General features: G+C 46.6%; 1 protein-coding gene across 2 annotated transcripts in view; it reads left to right on the top strand.

The window, feature by feature from the left end:
- The window catches only part of SEMA3B (semaphorin 3B), a 251525-nt gene that overhangs the window by 194181 nt on the left and 33839 nt on the right, over nucleotides 1-23505 (top strand). The window contains exons 10-14 of one of the 2 annotated variants that reach the window (XM_033925997.1): nucleotides 9616-9685; nucleotides 12861-13005; nucleotides 14715-14775; nucleotides 19493-19584; nucleotides 23035-23076. In XM_033925997.1, coding sequence (XP_033781888.1) covers nucleotides 9616-9685; nucleotides 12861-13005; nucleotides 14715-14775; nucleotides 19493-19584; nucleotides 23035-23076 — 410 coding nt within the window. Of the gene's footprint in view, nucleotides 1-9615; nucleotides 9686-12860; nucleotides 13006-14555; nucleotides 14776-19492; nucleotides 19585-23034; nucleotides 23077-23505 lie in introns of both variants that reach the window. The other variant, XM_033925996.1, reaches the window with a different exon arrangement.

Raw genomic sequence — 23505 nt, 5'->3', positions numbered from 1 at the left:
GCCGGGAACACTAGCGATCGCACGGTCCCCGCAGCTCACAACCGCCTGCCCAATCGATTCTAGTGTTTAGCCAGCTCTCTTCCTTCTCCTCACCTTAGTTTGTAGGTTTTCTTTTTCGGCGACCCGCACGCTATCAGAGAGCCGCGCACGCGCGGCTGCTCAGTGTTCAATCTTCTGCTGTGACGCAACCGGAAACAGGAAGTTGCAGCAGAGCAGAAGATTGAACACTGAGCAGCCGCGCGTGCGCGGCTCTCTGATAGTGTGTGGGTCGCCGAAAAAGAAAATCTACAAACTAAGGTGAGGAGAAGGAAGAGAGCTGGCTAAACACTAGAATCGATTGGGCAGGTGGGTGTGAGCTGCGGGGACCGCGCGATCCTTCATGCCTCACTGCGGGGACAAGACCATTCACCGCCCCGCGGGCGGTGAATGGCCTTGTCCCCGTCGCCGCAGCGACTGCTAGTTCTCTTCCCCGTTTTCGGCGGGTGACCCGCGGCTAAAATGCGGTGGCCGCGGGTAAACCGCCACCGTGTCATTCTCTAGCTGGGAGTCTCTGTCAAATTACACAGGGGACCTAGAGAGAACATAGAACATGATGAGAGAAAAAGGCCATATGGCCTAGTCAGTCTACCATCTACTAAGTTTTACAACCCTTTCCTTTCCCTTAGAGATGCTATGTGTGTGTCCATGCTTTCTTGAATTCAGATACAGTCCTCATCTGTACCACCTTCACTGGAAGGCTATTCCACGCATCCACCACACTTTCCATAAAGAAGTATTTAGAGAATGACACGGTGACAAAATTTATCACTGTTCTGTCCCCGCAGATAACCATGGGAAACCATCCCATGTCATTCTTTTTTTTAGTATAAACTTTTTATTCACCAACATGAAAGATATACACAGAACAGAGAGAACACAATCATTTTCTCAGTACAATGCCACAATACAGATGAACATGGTAACACCCAACTAGAAATCCCAAATATCAGCGAGAGTCCAGGCCTGTACTCTGATAGCCTGGAGCCCTCCAAATCCATACTAGACACAACCCCCCAACCGCTCCCTCCCAACACCCCCCACCCCCAAAACCCCACCCTCAACCCACTGGCAAGACCGGGGCAACTGGCTTCCGCAAGCGATTGACCACCTGGCTCTTTATCACAGGGGGCAAAGTATCCAAATAAGAAGCCCAAACAGACAGAAAAAGCTTGCTCCGAGACCCAGAGAACCGAGCGGACATGGACTCCCAGTCCATTAAAAGATGCAATTTATTGCGCCAATACCAGATGGTGGGCGGGGAGTCCTGAAGCCAATGAGTAAGAATACATTTCATTCCCACAATATAGCCCTTACGAATGAGCTGGCTATCCCCTGCAGAACGGCCGCCTAAATAGCCCTCCGCCAAAAAAATAGTCCCTTCCACCGATGAGGGGAGCCGATAACCTACCAAAGATTCCAAATAACAGCGGACCTCCATCCAAAAGGCAGAAATGGAAGTACACAGCCACACCCCATGTGCCAAAGAATTATCAACCCGGTGACATTTCAGACAAATAGCCGTAGGGGCACATCCGAAATAAAAGGCCCGCTGCTGCGAGACATATCCCCGATGTAAGACCCGAAAGTGACATTCCCGGAGCTCGGCGCTCTGCACCACCCGAGGTATCCGGCGCACCAGAGGAGCCAAGGACGCCACCCGCGGGCGACATCCCAGGTCCCGGGCCCAAGATGCCAAAAGCCGCTGATAATCCCTCCGAGGCCGCAGAGCCACCAATCGGCGATGATATTGAGAGATAGAAAGCCAATCCCACTGAGCATCAAAGAAAAAATCGCGTACAGTGATAGCAAAAGACTGGGTCAATGAGTCCCTGGGCAAGGAGGCAACATAATGTGAGAGCTGCATATAAGCAAACCGATCCGTCGCACCCAAAGACCAGGACGCCTGGAGAGTCAAAAAAGGAACAGCGCTACCATCCATCTGGAGAAACTGCTCCAAAGTTCGGAGTCCCTTCCTCGCCCACCTTTTGAAAACAACATTGTCCTGTCCCGGACTGAAGGCCGCATTGCCCACTATGGGCAGCATAATAGAGCTAAAAGGCGAGTGACCCCACATCCGCGAAACACATCTCCAAGCCCGACGAAGCGGCTCCACCAAGCAGCTACGGGCCCCAGGCCCCAATCTCACCTTCCCGTCCCACTGTAAAAGATAAGGCAGAGCCCACGGAAAAAAATAATCAACCTCCAACTCCCGATCAGTATGCTGAGAGCCAAAAAAGAGCCAATCCCGGACATGCCGAAGCAAGCATGCCAAATTATACAAACGAATCGAGGGAAGACCCAAACCTCCCTGTGCCCAGGACCCCTGAAGGAAAGAACGATGCATTTTACCTTTCTTACCCCCCCAGCAAAATGAAATCACCAGTCTCTGAAGACCCAAAATATCTTTTTCCAAAAGAAAGAATGGAAGCGTTTGCAGGACAAATAACCATTTCGGGAAAATAATCATGCGAAAAAGATGAACACGGCCCATCAAGGAAAGCGGTAGATTCAACCAGCGCCGTAAAAGCCCCTTAGTTCCCTGCAACAAATGATCAACATTCAAACGGTAAAGCGCGGAGACATCCATAGACAACAAAATACCAAGGTATCGAAAAGAGGATCCCGCCCAGCGCAAAGGAAAATCCGGCCCCCATTCCACCCGCAAAGATTCCGGAGACGCCATAGCCTCCGACTTCTGCTTATTTAAACGGAAACCAGAAAAATCCCCATACTCACGAAAACACTCCAAAAGAGCAGGAAGGGAGGCCCGAGGATCCGTCAAATAAACCAAGAGGTCATCGGCAAAAGCCGCCAGTTTAAAATGATGAGCCCCCACGACCATTCCCATAATGTCTGGGTTATCCTGCACATCCCGAATGAGAGGATCCAGAGTCAGGACAAACAACAAAGGTGAAAGGGGGCATCCCTGGCGAGTACCCCTACAAATTGGAAAAGGATCAGAAAGGGTATCATTGGCCCACACACGGGCCACCGGGTTTTCATAAAGAGTCCGCACCGCCTGAATGAACCAGGGGCCGAGACCGTACACTCGCAGGACCTCGAACATAAAGCCCCAATCCACCTGGTCAAAGGCCTTCTCGGCGTCAAAGCTGATCATCAAAGAAGGCACCTGATCCTGTGCGGTCCGCTCCAAAGCCGCCAATATACGGCGGACATTCTTAGCAATCGCACGTCCCTTCACAAAACCCACTTGCTGATCAGAAATAAGACTCGGGAGTACCAAGGCAAGACGGGTGGCCAAAACTTTAGCAAAAAGCTTAGCCTCAAAATTCAATAAAGAGATCGGTCTGTACGACTCGGGTCTAGTCGAATCCTTCCCAGGTTTCAACAGAACAATAATCTGTGCTACATTCAAGTGGCGAGGGAGCTCCCCCAAACCGACCGCCTCGTTAAACACCGAAGCCAACAAAGGCGCCACCTCAGCTCGCAATATCTTATAAAACTCGCTACGTAGCCCATCCGGGCCAGGAGACTTACCCAAAGCGCTAGCCTGGATCTCCCGCTCAATCTCCCCTGCAGTAACCTCCGCCTCCAACTGCTCCCGAGAGGAAGCTGAAAGAGTCGGGAGATCCCGTCCAGCCAAATATACCTCCCCATCTAGCAGAGGGTCAGAGGGAGCAGAATACAAGTTCTCAAAGAAATCCCGCAACTCCCTGTTGATGTCTCCATCAGTATGCACTATCTCCGAGTTCCGCGTCTGAAGAGAAGCAATACGCGAACTACCCCGCTGCTGTCGAACTAGCTTTGCAAGAAACTTACTACTCTTATTCGCAAAACGATAAAGATGATACCTATAATGCTCCATAGACCGACGAGCATGTTGGTGTAACAGAGAGTTAAGCGCACACTGAGCCTCCAGCAATCTAGCCCTATCCGGGAGTGCCCGAGTGGTGCCGTAGCGTCGACGGAGAGAAGAAACCAGTCTCTCCAGCCGAAGCAGCTCTCGCGTGCGCGCTTTACGCTGAAAACTAGCATAGGAAATAATCTCACCCCGAAGGACCGCCTTTGCCGTCTCCCAAGCCAACGAAGGAGTACCAAAATGAGCTGCATTGGTATCCTGAAAGGAGCGCCACCGGGCTACCAGATGTTCGTGAAATTTACTATCACGATATAGGTGGCAAGGAAAGCGCCAACCCCGAGGGGTCCCCGGCGTCCGAGATAACTGCCATACCAACGCCACCCAAGCATGGTCCGATACCTCAATAGGCCCCAGCGTAGACTCTACGACCTCTGCAAACACAGAGCGGGAACAGAGAATATAGTCTATACGAGATAAGGAAGCATGGGCCCGAGAAACGTGAGTGAAATCCTTCTCCAAGGGATGCAAGACCCTCCAGGCGTCCACCAAGTCAAGGGAGGCACAAAGAATCTCAATTCCAGTAGCAGATTTCCGAGACTCCCTCCCCACCCCCGACGATCTATCCCAAAGAGGATCCGCCACCTCATTGAAATCCCCCCCCACCAACAGAGGAACATCTCCATAAACCGACAAAAGGTCTGCTAAATGATGAAAAAAACCCACGCCCGGGCTATTGGGAGCATAAAGGTTGCAGAGAATGTAAGGTTTAGAGTTCAAACTAACCGAGGCTATCACATACCTACCCTCCGGGTCCCTAAGGACAGTCTGTACCTCCAAATGAAGATGTTTACCCACCAAAATAGCCACTCCAGCCCTCTTACCCAACGCCGGGGAATCCAGGACATCCCCCACCCACCAGGTGCGCAGTTTGGCATGCTCCGCAGCAGTCAAATGCGTCTCCTGCAAAAAGGCCACGTCCGCCCGGCTCCTCCGCAGCTGTCGAAGCACCTTCTGTCGCTTTATTGGGGAATGAATGCCCCCCACATTCCAAGATAATAACTTAAGGGACATAAAAATGAAACAAAAATACCCAACAAGGAATCAAAAAATTCAAAAGCCCAGGAAGAGGCGTCCCAGCAAGTCCCCCTCCTAAGGCCACAGTCCTGCGGAAGCCAGTGCCTGCGGTCACCATGGAACAAGAACAACAACCCTCCCCACCCTCCCCTCCCCTCCCCCCCAACACCAACCCACCCCCACCCACCCCCCACCCCAACCCAACCCCCAAACCCAACCAGACCAATCCTACCCCACTAAACTCCTCCCATCCCATCCACCCCAACCCTTCTGGTCCCCACAGGAACCCAATCACTACAGACGCCCCCTCCACAGAAACCCCCCCAAAATAGCGAATAGAACTGGACAAACCCCCAAGAGCAACCTAGCAGAATTTGAACCCATCTCCCGATCTCAAGACAGCCTCATATAAGGCCTCAGTGTCCCAGGAAGGGCCCCCCGACCCAAAGAAACCTAATCCCAGACCCTATCCACCCCCTAATATCCCTTGAACATGAAAAACCAAGAACCCCAAAACTCATACACAACCGGAACCCCAAAACCCCCACTCTAACTCTCCTCCCCCCCTCGCATCAGACACTCCACCAACCACTCGTCCCCATGCACGCCCCTCACCCCAGTCAACAAGCGCAACAACACCCGCTCCAAAAGATGGATCCAGGCCACCGTCCACCCAACACAGCCTGGGCCGTTTAGGGGTAGAGAGAGGCCCCGTCCACCCGTAGGAAACAAGAAAGCCCCACACATCCAAGGGCCTGGAGACCACTGAAAGTCAAAAGCACAGAAGCTGAGCAGCGCCCCAGTCAAAGACCGAAGTCCAACCAAGGTCCCAGCCAAATCCAAGAAGGAGTCCCAAGTTGTAGTCGAGCCAGAAGAATGAGGAGCTCCGAAGAGAGAAATCCAGCAGAAGTCCAGGGACACCGCGGCATCTGGAAGCACAGAATCCGAGCGGTGCCACCATCAAAGACATAGCCGCACAGGGCCATCTAAGAACCTGACAAAGATCCAAGGAGGAGACCATAGTTGCACCAACTCCAGAAGAAAGAGTGTCTCGGAAGACCGGCAGCTATCAAGCCGGACCAGCAGTAGAGGAGATCACACCAGCGGCACTAGTAGAAGGCAGGTCCACATTCCACGCATCCAACATGCTCTGCGCCTCCGCTACGGTAGAACAAAACTGAGTAGTGCCATTGTGATGGACCCTCAACCTCGCCGGGTAGAGGAGGGCGAAGCGAACATGGCGAGCCGCCAGCGTAGAGCACACCGGAGCAAATGCCCGCCGTTGCTGAGCCACTTTTGTAGAATAGTCCTGAAAACAGAGCACCCTGCCGTTTTGATAGGTGAGAACGCGCTCGCCCCGAGCCGCCTGAAGAATAGACTGTTTGTGAGCATAGTTCAAGATCTTTGCTATTACCACCCGTGGCCGGGCCTGATGAGCTGAACTGAGACCCAGGCGATGCGCCCTCTCGATACGAAGCGGGCCGAGATCCGCAGGAAAGGTAACGGAGGCAGCTAACCAGGCTTCCAGCGTGCCTCTCAAGTCCCGCTCCGCTACAGCCTCTGGAAATCCGATAAAACGCAAATTGGACCGGCGTGATCTATTTTCCAGGTCCTCAATGCGATCCTCGAGAGCAGAAATAAGGCGCTGCTGTGTTGTCTGGACATCCTCCACGTGCTGCAGGCTATCCTCCACATCGCTCACCCGCTGCCGGAACGCCGCCGTCTCCTGGCCCATAGCATCCAGCGAAGCCTGGACCACCGCCAGCTTGTGATCCAACGGCAGGAGCTTTTGTTCCAACACGAGCTCCATCGCCGCCGTAACTCCGGCCGTGATTTCAGTTATCCAAGCCGGCCCCCCCGTAGCAGCTCCAGGACTCGGCGGCGCCGCCATCTTAACTTCCCCCTGCTTGCCGCGGTCCTTTTCTCTGCGGGCCGACTTCAGCGACATGCCCCTGCACAAGCCGCCCGAAACTCGCCCACAGCGACCGGAGAGGGGGGAGATATCGGAGGGTCCGGTCCGAAGGCTCAATGACAGAGAGTGCCTGTTAAGGGAGGAGAAGCTGCGAGGGGCCACGGGAGAGCGAGACACAGACCAGCTCTCAGGGCCAGATCACCATCTCTTCCAGTAGTCCCCAGAAACTCCGTTTGGAGCGAGTCCAACCTCCCCTCTCCTGATCGCCCCCCGTTTCATGGGCAGGAATGCTCCCTTGCTGACCACTGGAGCTGCGATCCCGGGACTGCCGCTGGACTCGGCGGCGCCGCCATCTTGGCTTCTCCCTGCCTGCCGCGGTCCCGTTCTCTGCGGGCCGATTCTAGCCACACGCCCCCGCGAAATCGGCCCGAAACTCACCCACAATATCCGGGGGAGAGGAGGCAGCGGAGGGTCCGGTCCAGGGCTCAAAAGCCGAAGGATACCCGACAAGGGGGGGGAATCCGCGAAGGGCAGCGGGAGAGACACAGACTAGCGTCTGTCCCGCCGCATGGCGTCACGTGATCCCTTCCCCATGTCATTCTTTAGTGTCTGTCTTAACCTCAGTCCTTCTACACCAGCATTCTTCGATGCAAGGCTTGAGGGTCAGTGGCTGGGCCCATTCAGACTCTGATTCTTCCTGCTTTCCTTAAAGAATGACATGGAGATGGTTTCTTGTGGGGTCGGGAACAGCGATGAATTTTGTCTCCCTATTATCTCCTTTCACCTTTATTTTATGCCCCCTTCTTCCCAAGAAGGCTGAATATTTGTGCAGTGGCTAGACCACAGGTGTCAAAGTCGGTCCTCGAGGGCCGGAATCCAGTCGGGTTTTCAGGATTTCCCCAATGAATATGCATGAGATCTATGTGCATGCACTGCTTTCAATGCATATTCATTGGGGAAATCCTGAAAACCCGACTGGATTATGGCCCTCGAGGAGGGACTTTGACACCCCTGGGCTAGACTAACATTTTAGGTATTAGATTCTCAGAGAGGTTTGTGCTCAGGCATGGGAAAGGAACGCTGGAGGACACTGAGGCCCTTAGTTCTGAAGCCCTAATCATGGTTTAGATATTTAAATCCAAGCACAAAAACATCTATGAATAATTTAGAAAAACAATTTTAGAAAGCCAAAATGTAAACATCTGAATCATTATTATGTGCATATGGCAAGAGGACATGGTTTGGGTGAGACCAGATCAGGACTAAAATATAAACAGGTACATTGGGATCTACACCTGCTCCTGGAGATGTACAAGATTTGCAAAAGTGCTGTGACCAGCAATGACAGCTAGCGAGTGTGATCAATACCGCACACTAGCTGTCATGACTGCCGAGAGCCCAGCTGCACTTAATAAGGTGTCAGTAGGCTCCGCTTTTCTAGCCCTGTAGATAAGGAAACAAATCCCCCGGTTTGGGTGTTTCACTTGTATCTAAGCAACCGTTAAATAAAGAATTACAAAAAAAAAAAAAAAAAAGGTGTCAGTAAATGCAGCCACACTACTGGGAGAATGACTTGGGACAGAATTTATACCCATTCCTGTGTCATTCTTTAAGTAGAGAGGGAAGAATCAGAGTATGAATGGGCACAGCCACTGACCAATTCAAGCCTTGAATTGAAGAATGTTGGTGCAGAAGGACCGAGGTTGAGATAGATACTAGACAATGTCACGGAATGGTAACAAATAAGACCACCAACACCATACCCTTATCTGACAACTCCCCGATCTGCATCCTCTGCCCAAAACGCCTCCTATGTAACCAAACCCAACTTTCCTCCACCCACTAAACAGCCCAGACTCAAGTTAATTCCTGGTGTTGTAGTGGAATGGGAGCTATTTACCCTTATATGGAACAGCCTTTAAGCCAATGTACTGTTTTCACAACCGGTTTCACAAGATCATATCTTATCTTTTCATTGCTGGCTCAAGGAAAGTTACATTCAGGTACAGTAAGTATTTTCCTTTCCCCAGAGAGTCTACATACCTGGTTTAATGGAGGATTTCCAGATATACTTGAATAAAAACAAAAAAATATTTTCCAAAAGCAAAACATCAAAAATTACATTACATTACCGTTTGTATTCCTCCAAAGTTCATGTCGGATCACAGTAGAGTTGATTACCAGAAATAAACCATGTTAAAAATAATGCAATAAAATTATACATGAATAAGCATATGTAATCATTAATTTCATGTCTCAGTTTATATTCAAGTGTTCCCCCTCCCCATATTTCTCCCCTTACCTCCCTCTCCCAAGTTGATTGAACACAAAAAGCATCTGCACATGCCCAAGGCCTGCCAGCTCCTGCTCCCTCTAAAACTGGAAGTTTTAAGGAGCAGGATCTGGCAGCAGTTGAGCATGTACAGATTCTCAAGGCCCAGCACCGGCCAACTGCAATGCTTTTAGTGTCGGTGTCAGCTGACCCGGAGGAGATAAGAGGAGAAATACTGAACACCACAGGAGAGGGAGAAATCCTGGAATATAAACCCTCAGCTTATGTTTGAGTTAGCAATTTATCCCTCTTTTCTAAGGGGAAAAACACGTTATCTCAATTTATATTTGGATGGGTTTATATTTGAGCGTATACAGATAAGTGATTTGCCAGAACATACAGTTTTGGAATGAGGGAAAATGATGGGTTTTTATGGATGCTGTAATGACCAGTGATTATTTAGTGACTGACAGTTCTGGGGCACTCTCTTCTCCTCAGGGGATGTCTTCCTTCTGCAGACCAGAGATCGACGCAACCCTCTTATCTACACTGTCTTCTCATCATCCAGGTGAGGGCACTGCAGAGCATGCAGCATCAAGTCCAGATGCCTTATACTGCTCTCCTCTGTACAACATGGTTTTCTGGCTTTCACTCCCACCCCCATCCCCACAGAAACACATACATATGTGCATGCAAACATTCAAGCACAGTTTGGGTTTTACAAAGCTCTGTGTGACACAGGTCTGTTGTACAAGAGTATGAATGAGCCCTTTTTACAGAGGGCTACATTAGCCCCAGATATTGAGTTCTGGGCACTAGCACTGACTATTGAGCGCTGAATTTGATGGGACTTGCTGCTAGAGCTTATGTGGAAGTTCATTTGTCTCCAGTTGAGTTGTGAATCGACTCGTGTGGTGGAATAATCCTGGTTTGGATGTCTTACCATTTGAAGCTGTCTTTGTAAATGCTACGACGAATTATGAGAATGTTTAACAAACATGGAGCCCTCACCATCCTAAGCTCCTGAAGACGCCTACTGGCGAAACACAGAACTGTGTCAGGCTTGGTATATTTTGATGACTGCAACTCTCACAAGGAACACTCATTGGAGTTACAAGAGGTCTCTGAACATATGCAATGTACATAAAGAAGGAGTGGATTACACAATAAGGACAGTTTTCTATTCATATGTGACCCTTTGGTATGGGTCTTGTACAACAAAATTTGTTGTATTAATATTGTGATGGTGTTATGTATATGTTATTATGTAATAACGTGGGTTGGAAGGGTTTGTGTATGAATGAGGTGTGAATGATATATTGTTGATGTTTAAATTATTGATGAGATTTGGATTTAATAGTGATAAATTATATTTATATATGAAAATAGTGAAGTTAGAAATAAAACATTGATGAAGTTTAATAAAGAGTGTTTGGAATTTGTATGCAGTAGAGACAATGCATTCAAATTTCTCATATGCATATTTTTGGGGGATATCCTAGAAAATGGACTGGCTAGGGGTTTATTCCAGGAAAGGCTTGAGAAACACCTCCCCTAAGGTTGAGACTATACTTTATACTCTGTCTAGTCAAAAGCTAGAACAATGCTAGGTTGCATAGGGAGAGGTATGGCCAGTAGGAAAAAGGAAGTATTGATGCCTCTGTGTAAGACTTTGGTGAGACCCCATTTAGAATATTGTGTACAATTCTGGAGGCTGCACCTTCAAAAAGATATAAAAAGGATGGAGGCGGTTCAGAGGAAGGCTACTAAAATGGTGTGTGGTCTTTATCATAAGGTGTATGGAGACAGACTTAAAGATCTCAATCTGTATACTTTGGAGGAAAGGCAGGAGAGGGGAGATATGATAGAGACATTGAAATACCTACGTAATGTAAATGTGCATGAGTTGAGTCTCTTTCATTTGAAAGGAAGCTCTGCAATGAGGACATAGGACAAGGGTATCAAAGTCCCTCCTTGAGGGCCGCAATCCAGTTGGGTTTTCAAAATTTCCCCAATGAATATGCATGAGATCTATTTGCATGCAGTGCTTTCATTGTATGCTAATAGATCTCATGCATATTCATTTGTGAAACCCTGAAAACCCGACTGGATTGCAGCCCTCGAGGAGGGACTTTGACACCACTGGCATAGGATGAAGTTAAGAGATGATAGGCTCCAGAGTAATCTGAGGAAATACTTTTTTACGGAAAGGGTGGTAGATGCATGGAACAGTCTCCCAGAAGAGGTGGTGGAGACAGAGATTGTGTCTGAATTCAAAAGGACCTAGGATAGGCACATGAGAACTCTTGGAAACAGAAAGAGATAATGGTTACTGCAGATGGGCAGACTAGATGGGCCATTTGGCCTTTATCTGCCATCATGTTTCTAACCTTTGGATTTTCAGTTAGCACTAAAATCATGATTTATTTTTCAAGAAATATGGATATCAGACATCTAGAATTCAAAACAGAAACTTATTTTTACATGGGCCATCAAGCAGCTTTCAAATGATATTATAAGCAAATAAAAATAAAATATTTTTAATACATTCCTAATTATTACCTGCATCTTTACCTAAACTGTTTTGCCCTAGCTCTCACTATGATCTTTACCTGCTACATTTGTATTTTGCCTTAGTGCAATTACACAGGTCTCCTTCAAGGCTCAGTAACACCTCTATAAATTATGTGGAAGAGGTCTGTTTCATCTATTTCATATCCTCAGTGAGACCTCAGGAAGGAACCTAGTGATCAAAACATTATTAGAGGTGGTGTAGAGCTATTTCTTGTATGACTGGATGAGCTATATTTATATATATTTTTTAGTTGTTTAAATTCATGTAGAAATAAATGGCTAGATTGAACCTAATGAATTCATTAATACATTTCCCTTTTTTAAACCTCTATACCATTTGAAAGAGGGCAAATATCTAATTATTCACTTCTAGAATTGAATACTTCTTAAATTTAATAAAAATATTCTTGCACAAGTGTCAAACCTTAAAAAAGGAAGTTATATTGAGCACTGGAAAATAATTAATAATAATTAACTAATAAAAATAGTACACATTTAATTTTCCCCACCACCAAATTTCCCTGTCCTGCCCCACCCGGCTGCTTTTTCATGCCACCCGGCTGTAAAAATTTCTGGGGAGAATACTGCAATAGGAATTGCTGCCGTGGCTCTTTAAAAAACCCCACAAATAAACTTGTATCCAGAGGGAGATGCAAGGTGGATTTTTATCTCCCTGTCCGGCTTCTGGGATCATTAGATGGCACCTGTGTCAGGTAAGGGTGGGTGAGCGGATAAGTCAGCCTAATCCATGGGCCAATGATGTCACGGGCAAGGGCGGTTAGTGCCTTTAAGCCCTAACCTGGGTCAGAACCTAACCTGGCTCATAGATTAAGCCAGCCCTGAATACATACTTTCTATGGGAGGGGCCTTAAACAACTTGGGACAATCAGAGCCTCAGGCCCCTCCCCAGATGCACCGGGAAGGGTCCTAAGGCCCCCTCCTATGGGGCATCCGGGCCAATCAGAGTCATAGGACCCTTTCCGGCTCTGATAAGCCCAAAAACCTGTGAATAAATGTAACATGGTATCATATATTGAAAAGAAACATTATAAGAAATTACAACTGCATTCTCTCTTAAAAGATTAAAAACCATGACTAATGGAAGGTACCTTGATTTTATTGTTCTCCCTTCCTGTCCCTGTGTCACACTGTGTTCTTTATTTCCTTAGCATGGTGTTCAAAGGCTCGGCTGTCTGTCTTTATACCATGAACGACATCCGCAGAGCATTCCTGGGACCCTTTGCCCACAAAGAGGGACCAAATTACCAGTGGGTGTCATATCAAGGCCGCGTACCATATCCACGCCCAGGCATGGTAAGTTTCTAAATCCGAGAAGCCAAAATCTTAGATGTGTGATGATGTCTTCTCTTCCATGAGAATGATTACACCAGAAGTCAAAAGCTTTGAAGAAGATAGAATCTGTACCATTGTACCTCAATCTCTCCTAAGAGTGCTTGGGATTAATGCATGAATACAGATCCTTTCAGCTGGAGGACTGGCTAGATTGAACCTAATGACTAGGTTAGTGTAGCTTAGGGAATAATTAAAAAAAATACAAAACCAGGCAGGAGGGCCCAGGGCAGTTTCTCTTTGCAAATTCATTAGCAGACCCACAGGTACAGGACTTTAAAATGATTGCCTGTATGTACTGAATGCTTAATGGCTGTCCATTAGGTAAGGGTTTTAATATCGTAGATTGTGTAGTGTAGGATTCTCCAGAAAAACCTAAAGTTGGGGAAACTTTACTAATTGAAGTTGTATGTGCTTGATCACAAAATATTTTTTCTACAAATTTTTTTAGTCCATCCTTGGGATAGCTTAATAAGCACCAGTAAAATCTATTTTTCCCTTAAAATCAACTGATAATTTTGCACTAAACAGGTGATAATGCTATCATTATGCTATGGACATAAATTAAATGTGTAAATATAAGTAAATCTGACATTAGACAAATGTGAAAGAATTTCTGGGTCACAATGTCATAAGAATTGCCGCTGCTTGGTCAAACCAGTGGTCCATCATGCCCAGCAGTCTGCTCACGCGGCAGCCCTTTGGTCAAAGACCATTGCCCCGAGTCTAGCCTTACCTGCGTACATTATGGTTCAGCAGTAACTTATCTAACTTTGTCTTGAGTCCCTGGAGGGTGTTTTCCCCTATGACTTACTGTTCTTCCATTCAACAAGTACGAATAACTAAGTGTTAGCTTGATAGCAAACCCTTTATTAGAGGCTATAGGAGTTGCATAAATGTTGGTGCTGGTTGCACTCAGGTAGATGGCTTCTTTGGTTCCATCTTGTTTAGGCTATGTGTCCATTGATTTAATTAAATGTTATTGTTGCAGAGCAGAAAAGACTTGACTTGTTAGGGAGTTCCAGGACCAGTGCCACCTTGCTGCTTTCTTGTGCTCCACAGCTGCATAATTTCTCCCAAGGAAATACAGAGGCCTAAGCAACCCCTGTCATCTCTCATTATTTTCCTGCTCTTTCTGATACAATGGCTGAGCCAGCCAAAGACTCTTCCCCTTACTTTAAGGTACAATGGCCATGAAACCAAAGAAAGGGTTAGGGTTTTATACTATTCCCAGTTTTCCTCCAAAAAGAGTCTCCTCCTACCGTTATTTCATTGGTCAGAAGCCCCTCCCCCACTCGCTCTGGAACCTGCAAGGGTATAAACAGGTCATAGCACAATACTCTCAGAACCACCAGAGGTATCTGCTATTAAAGCAAGACAAAACTCCAGGGGTCTCTACATCTACAACTGATGGCACAACACTAGTTATCTAACATTAATGCTTAAGTAATTACTTTGTAATTAGTAATATTTACTAAGTGGCTTATCTGACATCCTTCCTGTTCTTCTATCAGTGCCCCAGCAAAACCTTTGGCAGCTTTGAGTCCACCAAGAATTTTCCAGATGAGGTGATCCAGTTTGCCCGCAACCACCCACTGATGTACAACCCTGTGGTGCCCTTGAGCCATCGGCCAATCTTCCTAAAAACTAACGTGGATTACATCTTTACACAGATTGCTGTGGACAGGGTCACTGCTGCCGATGGCCAGTATGATGTCCTTTTCCTTGGCACAGGTGAGACCTCTAGGAGAGGTAAAGAAAGAAGAGAAAGGATAGATACCAGACTAGAGTAAAAAAAAGGAGAGGAGATGACAGAGCAAGGAGGGGGAGATATAAAAGAAAGGAGAGAGATGCCAGGCCATGGGGTTGTGTGGGAAGGAAAGGAGGAGAGATGCCAGAGCATAGGGGAAGGGGTGGAGACAGAAAAATGGAGAGGGGGTGAAGCTGAAATGAATCATGTACAAAGGAGAGAAGAGGCACTGGACAGTGTTTTGAAGGGACAAAGAAAGAGGGACGATGCCATATGGAAGAGAGAGAGAGGGTGGACACTGGATGGAAAGGGCAGAGAGGGCAGTGGATGGAAGGGGCGAGAGAGAGGGTGGGCAGTAGATGGAAGGGGTAGAGAGAGGGGGGACAGATGCTGAATGGAATTGTGGGGGAGGGAGGGAAAGACATTGAATGGAAAAGGGGGTGAGAGAGGGGAGCAAACCCTTGAAGGAAGTGGGGAGGAGAAAGAAAAAAAGGGCACATGCTGGATTGGGGGACGAGGAGAGTTAGATACTGAAAAGGGGTGAGGGAAAGAGGTGGCAAGCTATAGGTAGACACAATGAAAGAGGGAAATTGAGGACTGAATAGTAAGAAAGAATTTAGACGGAGGCAGAAAATAAATTGAGAAGGAAGACCAGGGAATAACAGGAGGAAAGGAGTGAAGAGAGAGATGCCAGAGCAAGGGAAGGGGAGGAGAGAGATGCTAAAATCTGCTGGGAGGGAGAGATAGAAAGGAAGAAGACAGATGCCACACCATGGGGGGAGTGGAGAGAAGTAAATGGATGCCACACCAATGGGGGGGGAGGGAGAGATAGAAGGGAGAGGCAGACAGTTTCTGGAAGAGGCATAGAAAGAGAGCAAATGTCATATGGAAAAGGCAGAGAGAGGGCAGACACTGGATGGAAGGAAGAGAATGATGTAACCCTCTTTTTCTTGCTAAAATATTGTAATTTCTCCCCCATTTTTCCTCACAATTCTTGTATGTACTGTGTCTAAAACTAATATTTGTTTTAATATATAAGTATTTTTGTTTGTCATTTTTTTTTGTTTGTTTTAATCTATAACAAAAATCAGTTTTTATATTATCACCATTGTTTATTTTACATGTTTTATGGTTTTGTACATCGCCTAGTAATTTATAATAGGCGATTCATTAAGAATCAATAAACTTGAGAACTTGAAGATGAGGAAAGTAGAAATCAGACAACAAAGGTAGAAAAAAATTTCTCTTTATTTTATTTATTTTATTTTTGCTTTAGGATAAAGTATTATTGTAACTGTGTTGATAATTGTTTATTAATAAAAAATGGAAATAAGGTGATCCTGTTTATTGGGCTAATTTTAATACATTTTTTACTAATTCAGAGACCATAACTCCTTTCCTCAGATCAGGACAGGGATACTGTAACAGCAATATAGTTTACTGACCTGAAGAAAGAGGTTTTAACCTCTGAAAGCTAATTGAGAAATGTATTAGTCCAATAAAATGACAGGCACTAAATTTTTTTCCCGCCATATCCCATGCCTCCTACCCAAATGCAAAATATAAATTTGTGGGCTTCCCAAAACCCTGCCAGCTGAAGATTTCTTCCTCTAGGAAGGAAGGGGGGATTTGCTCCGAGATGTTTGGAGGTTGCATAGAAGAAAAACTGTATACTGGCACTGGTATGGTAATCTTTGTTGTTAGTTTTTAATTTTAAAATAAAAGAAATAAAGTGGAAATAAAGAAGTAAATAAGAAAATGGGTAAATAAACAGGGGCAGGGGGCCCAGTGGGCTTGTGTGCCTAGGGGCACTCGACGAATTAATCCTGCCCTGGTTAGGGGTACACTGAGGACCAACCAAAACGTTATACTGACAGTGGCAAAATTCAGCTTCTTTCTGCATAACTTCAGTGCATCAGTTAGACCTGCAAAACAAGCAGGTCTAACATGCTTAAAAGCAGCTACATGGTCATCACTAACACGTAATTTATCAGCACTCCCAAATAGATTTTTTTTTTTAAAAAATGAAACTGCCATCGGTGCTTTACTTATCTGGCAGCTGTAGCTGCTAAAATTAAGTTCAGTCTGTAACTCTTTATAATCCAGCTATAAGCATGTGAGAGAGATAGGCTAGGAAGAGGGGTACAGATAAAAGTAGTGATAGGTTAGGAAGAGTATAGATAGAAGAAAAAGGGGGATCATAGGGCTATGTCAAGGAAACATAGAAACATAGAAATAGACGGCAGATAAGGGCCCACGGCCCATCTAGTCTGCCCACCTTAATGTCCCTCCCCTACCTTTGCCCTGTGAATAGATCCCATGTGCCGATCCCATTTGGCCTTAAAATCAGGCACGCTGCTGGTCTCAATCACCTGTAGTGGAAGACTATTCCAGCGATCAACCACTCTTTCAGTGAAAAAGAATTTCCTGGTGTCACCTCGTAGTTTCCCGCCCCTGATTTTCAACGGATGCCCTCTTGTTGTCGTGGGACCCTTGAAAAAGAAGATATCTTCCTCCGCCTCGATGCGGCCCGTAAGATACTTGAACGTCTCGATCATGTCCCCCCTCTCTCTGCGCTCCTCGAGCGAGTATAGCTGTAATTTGTCAAGCCGTTTTTCGTATGGTAGATCCTTGAGTCCCGAGACCATCCGGGTGGCCATTCTTTGCACCGACTCCAGTCTCAGCACATCCTTGCAATAATGCGGCCTCCAGAATTGCACACAGTATTCCAGGTGGGGCCTCACCATGGATCTATACAATGGCATAATGACTTCCGCCTTACGACTGATGAAACCCCTTCGTATGCAGCCCATGATTTGTCTTGCCTTGGACGAAGCCTGCTCCACTTGATTGGCAGACTTCATGTCCTCACTGACGATTACCCCCAAGTCTCGTTCTGCTACCGTTTTTGCTAGGATCTCGCCATTAAGGGTATAAGACTTGCATGGATTCTGGCTGCCCAGGTGCATAACTTTGCATTTTTTGGCATTGAAGTTGAGTTGCCATGTCCTAGACCATCGCTCCAGTAGGAGTAGGTCGTGCATCATGTTGTCGGGCACTGAATCTTCGTCTGTTGTGCATTTGCCCACTACATTACTCAGTTTGGCATCATCGGCGAATAATGTTATTTTACCTCGAAGCCCTTCTGCCAAGTCTCTTATAAAGATGTTGAATAGGATTGGGCCCAAGACTAAGCCCTGTGGTACTCCACTAATCACCTCCGTCATTTCGGAGGGGGTGCCGTTCACCACCACCCTTTGGAGCCTACCTCCAAGCCAGCTCCCAACCCATTTCGTCAATGTGTTACCTAATCCTATAGAACTCATCTTGCTCAGTAACCTGCGGTGTGGTACGCTATTGAATGGTTTGCTAAAGTCCAGGTACACGATGTCCAGGGACTCCCCAATATCCAGCTTCCCCGTTACCCAGTCAAAGAAGCTGATCAGGTTGGATTGGCAGGATCTCCCCTTAGTAAATCCATGTTGTCGGGGATCCCGTAGATTCTCCTCATCCAGGATCTTATCTAATTGGTGTTTGATTAGAGTTTCCATTAGTTTGATCACTATCGATGTTAGACTCACTGGTCTGTAGTTTGCTGTCTCCATCTTTGAGCCTTTCTTGTGGAGTGGAATGACGTTAGCCGTCCTCCAGTCCAACGGGACGCTGCCTGTACTAAGGGAGAGGTTGAAGAGCGCGGACAGTGGCTCCGCCAAGACATCACTCAGCTCCCTAAGCACCCTGGGGTGCAGGTTGTCTGGCCCCATTGCTTTGTTAACCTTGAGCTTTGACAGCTCACCGTAGACACTGCTGGGCGTAAACTCAAAGTTACTAAACGGGTCAACTGAGCCAACCCTTGTCTGTAGCTGAGGGCCGAGCCCTGGCGCTTCTCGGGTGAAGACTGAGCAGAAGTATTCATTTAATAGTTGGGCTTTTTCCGAATCCTTTTCCACATAGTCTCCGTCTGGTTTCCTAAGACGTACAATCCCGCCTGAGTTTTTTCTTCTATCACTGATATACCTGAAGAAGGATTTATCTCCCTTCTGGATGTTCTTTGCTAGAGACTCCTCCATGAGGAATTTAGCCTCCCTGACTGCTGTTTTGACGGCTTTTGATTTGGCCAGGTAGTCTGCTCTAGAGTCCTGCTTCCCTGATTGTTTGTAAGAGATGAATGCTTTTTTTCTTCTCCTTGATCAGGTCTGAGATCTCCGCAGTAAACCACTGTGGCTTATTGTTCCTTCGCCGTTTACTTACTGATTTTACATAGCGGACAGGTCATAGACCTGCTGGGCCGCCGCAGGTGCGGACTGCTAGGTGTGATGGACCTCTGGTCTGACCCAGCGGAAGCAACTTCTTATGTCTTATGAGGCATAGAAGGATATAGGTGACTAAAAAAACTACGCCAGGTGTACACCTGGTAGGGCCTCCGCGTGTGCGGATCGCCGGACTAGATGGACCGAAGGTCTGATCCGGAGATGGCGCATCTTATGTTCTTATAATATTCAACTAGTACAATCTGGCTGACGAAGTACTTAACCACCTGGCTAAATCCCTTTAAAACGTATCTTTCCTAGACAAGAGACAGGTTAATTTGCAGAGTTTGAGTTCTTGGAAAACCAGACCTGGTTGCGGTTCTTGAGGGCCAGCTGTGCACCCAGTGTGCTCCTCCTTACAAGCCTTATCTTTATAATTATGTTTACACAGACATTGGCACAGTCTTGAAAGTGATTCCAGTGCCCAAGGAGAGCTGGCAGAACATGGAGGAACTGCTGCTGGAGGAGCTACAAGTTTTCAAGGTGAGATATCAATGTGGAGGAATCATGCTTTTAGAGATCATTAGAGATTTTGGCCATCAAGGTGTATAAAAGGGAAATTCCCATAGAACTTCCATTCCCCATGAGGCCCCTACCCTGGAACAGCCTTTGAGAGCCTTCCCTGTACTTTATCATGTGCAAATTGCAGGTCCTCAGCTGAGGAACATACAGGATATGTGTAGGATAGAAGGGCACTGCACAACATCCTTCCACTTTCTGTAGTATTAATTCTGTCAGCACAGCATCTACCACTAGGAGGTTATGAGGCTCATTTTCAAACTACTAGAGATTTCTATGGTACTTTGTGTGTCTAAGTGCTTTGAAAATGAGCCTCTATAATGCTATTTTTCTGTTAGGTTATGTGTTGTATGCTTAGGGTTACCATATGTCTCCAGAAAAAGGAGGATAGATTGAGACATCCGGGTTTTACTTCCATTTGGCTCCAGAAAAAGGAGGATGGATTGAGACATCCGGGTTTTACTTCCATTGCTTTCAATGGAAGTAAAACCCGAATGTATCAATCTGTCCTCCTTTTTCTGGAGCCATATGGTAACTCTATACAGTGGATCCCCGCAAATTTGTGGTTCACAAATTGCAAACTCAGTCATTCGCAGTATTTTCTGACTGCCTCTTCTGATCAGAAAATATAAGGAATGACTGAGTCCGCGAATCAGCCTTCTGCACAGCCGATTCTTCCTCCTTCCCCCCCCCCCCTCGGATCAACCAATCAGCCTTCTGCACAGCTGATTCTTCCTCCTCTCCCTCGTCAGCCTTCTGCACAGCCGATTCCTCCTCCTCTCCCCCCCCCAGTCAGCTTTCTACACAGCCAAACCACCTGCCAGCCTAAATATTGTTTGTTTGTTTTTTTTTAGCACCCGCCGCCACACCTGCAGCCCGCCTCCGATCCACTCCTAAACCACATTTGCGGTTTTTCAAAATTTGCAGGTGCTCCTAGAACGGAACCCTCGTGAATTTCGGGGGAGTACTGTATATGCTAGCTCAATGTTGTATGGAAGGGAAGGGAGTTTAGGAGTACCAATTAAATTCCAATGAATTACAAAGATGAATAAACATACATAAATTTGTATTTATTAACAGACCAAAAAACAATGATAAAAAATTTGCAAGCAGAATGTTTACTTTATTTATTTATTTATTTAGATTTTTATCCCGTCCTCCCAATAGCTCAGAACGGTTTACAAATGAACATACACAGTGGGGAGTAACTAGACATATAAGTAGTACAACAGGTTTAGTGATTGGATTTATAGTTTTTGGAGAGAATTAAATACAGGGAGAGTAAGCAGAAAGAGAGAAGGGGGAAATACAGTAGTTTAGTTTAAGGAAAGATATAAGCGTTTAGGTACAATTTGTTAGTAGATAGAGTAAGAGAGGGTCATACTGGAATTTCGGGAAGGTGATAGGAGAGTGGAGGGTGGGGCCTAAGGGGGGGAGAAGACAGAGGAGATCTTTAGTTGAAGAGGAGGGTCTTTACCGATTTACGGAATGTTAATAATGAGTTCTGTTGTCTAAGTTGGGGGGGGAGTTGGTTCCAGAGGTGTGGAATGAAGTGGCTGTAGGATCGTTTGTGGGCAGTTTCTGTGAACAGGGATCTTCCGGGGGGGGGTGCATAGGCGTATCTCTGACTTTGAGCGGAGGGTGCGAGTGGGGTTGTAGATGGGAAGCTTGGATTTTATGTAGGAGGGGGTGGTGGAGTAGATTCTCTTGTGAGCAATAGCAAGGGCTTTGAAAGTACAGCGTTGGCTAATTGGGAGCCAGTGTTCAGCATGGAGTGCCGGGGAGATGGAATCGTGGTAGTTGAGGTTGTGTAGGAGGCGGATGGCTGCATTTTGGACCCGTTGGAGGCGTTTGATATTATTTTTGGTTACTGTTTATTATTCATTTTATACCCCGCCAGTACAGAAGGTCATGGCGGAGGGAGTGGTTCCATGTGCAAGTTGTCTTCAGCTTGAGTCCCTCATAAAGGAACTGAGAGAGGAGGTGGCAAGGCTGAGAAGCATTTATTTATTTATTCATTCATTCAATTTTCTATACCGTTCTCCCAGGGGAGCTCAAAATGGTTTTACACGAATGTATTCAGGTACTCAAGCATTATTCCCTGTCTGTCCTGGTGGGCTCACAATCTATCTAATGTACTTGGGGCAATGGGGGGATTAAGTGACTTGCTCAGGGTCACAAGGAACAGCGTAGGTTTGAACCCACAATCTCACAGTGCAGAGGCTGTAATGCTTCATGGGGCATCAAACATTTCCAGCAGTGGGGAAGAAGAGATCATACTGATAGAAAACAGCTGGACTCAGGTTACGAGACCCTGCAGGCTCAATACTATGACTCGAGCTACCCTTGAACTGAAGAGCAGCCCTGGAAGTGGAGTAGATGAGAGCATCCCAGGGAAAGAAAAGACCAAAGCTTGAAGTCCCCAAAGTTGCTGGTAGCAGTGATTGGTAATTCCCTTCTGAGAGGTACAGAAGCGACCATTTCCTACCAGACATGATCTCCCAGGAGGTGTGCTGTCTGGTGCCAAAATTCAAGATGTTACAGAGAGCTTGCCGGACTCATCAAGTCTAGTGGCTATTATCCAATGCTACTCATCCATGTTGGCACTAATGGTACTGCGAGGTACCCCTCTGAATGTATCAACAGTGTCTTTGTGGCTCTGGGAGAGAAGGTGAAGCAGTCAGGAGCGCAAATAATATTCTCATCAGTCAAGCAAATCCCCCCCCCCCACTACCGTAGCAGCCCTGTTCCACCCCAGCCCCACCCTGCCCCCCACGAACCTCATCTTGTCTTCCCTGAGCTCAGGGCTGTGTCTGGAAGGCCTCCGAGCATATGCAGATGTTGCCACATTGACATCACATGCATGCCCAGATTGAACTCACAACCACAGAGTGATGAGGCAGCAGCTCTAACCACAAGGCCACTCCCTCCCTCCCAATCCTCAATATTCTTTTGCCCTCTCTCCTCTTTTCCCCCAATCCACATGTTTTTGCCTTAAATGTTTCCTATCCTATCAGGAATGAATTTCTCCCTCCTTCCCTTTTGTTTTACCAAATTGGATTATATTGAGATTTTGTTATATTCCTGTAAGCCCGTTTGTTTTAAATTATCTGTTTCCTTTTTAATTTTTGTATATTGCTCAGTAATTTGATAAGTGATTGAATCAAATTTAAATAAAACTTGAAATTTAAACTTGTAAGAGGGACAGTCTTGCTCTTCCTGTCTTTTCATCTGTTACCAGCCCACATTTGCATTTTAGCCACTTTGTGTAGTTTTTCTTATTTTGTCATCTGCATAGAACTGGAAGATTTTGTGGAATAAAAATAAAGTGTTATGTTACTGTATGTTATGTTATTTATGGCCCTGGCTATTTCCAAAATATACATTTGACATCACTTGCTTTTTTATTGCCAGGATTCTTCTCCAGTTACCAACATGCAGATCTCTTCGAAACGAGTAAGTAAAATTGTATTCTGTAAAGGGCAGCACTAATGTTGCAGGATAAAGTTAAACTGGTTCTCATGCCTAGCTTTGGTCCATCTTTGAGCGGTTCATAGTCATTCGCGCACGGGACTTTGGCGCACCGACATTGCAGCGCAGACAAATCGGCACAAAGACCCCAGTGCACTGCCTAAAAAGTTACTTTTAAAGAGCTCCAACACGGGGTGTGAGTGGGGAACCCCCCAGTTTACTTCATACTCTTCGCGCTGCCATTGTGGGGGGGGATAGGAACCCTCCATTATAGAGCGCGAAGAGTATGAAGTAAAGTGAGGGGGTTCCCCCCCCACATCCCCCGTTGGAGCTTTTAAAAGTAACTTTTAGGCGGCACGCTGAGGTCTTGCGCCAAATTGCGCTGCAATGTCAGCACGCCGAAGTCTCGCACGC

This window comes from Geotrypetes seraphini, chromosome 17 (assembly GCF_902459505.1).
Source record: "Geotrypetes seraphini chromosome 17, aGeoSer1.1, whole genome shotgun sequence".
Taxonomy (NCBI): Eukaryota; Metazoa; Chordata; class Amphibia; order Gymnophiona; family Dermophiidae; genus Geotrypetes; species Geotrypetes seraphini.
This window is presented reverse-complemented; position numbering and strand designations above follow the sequence as displayed.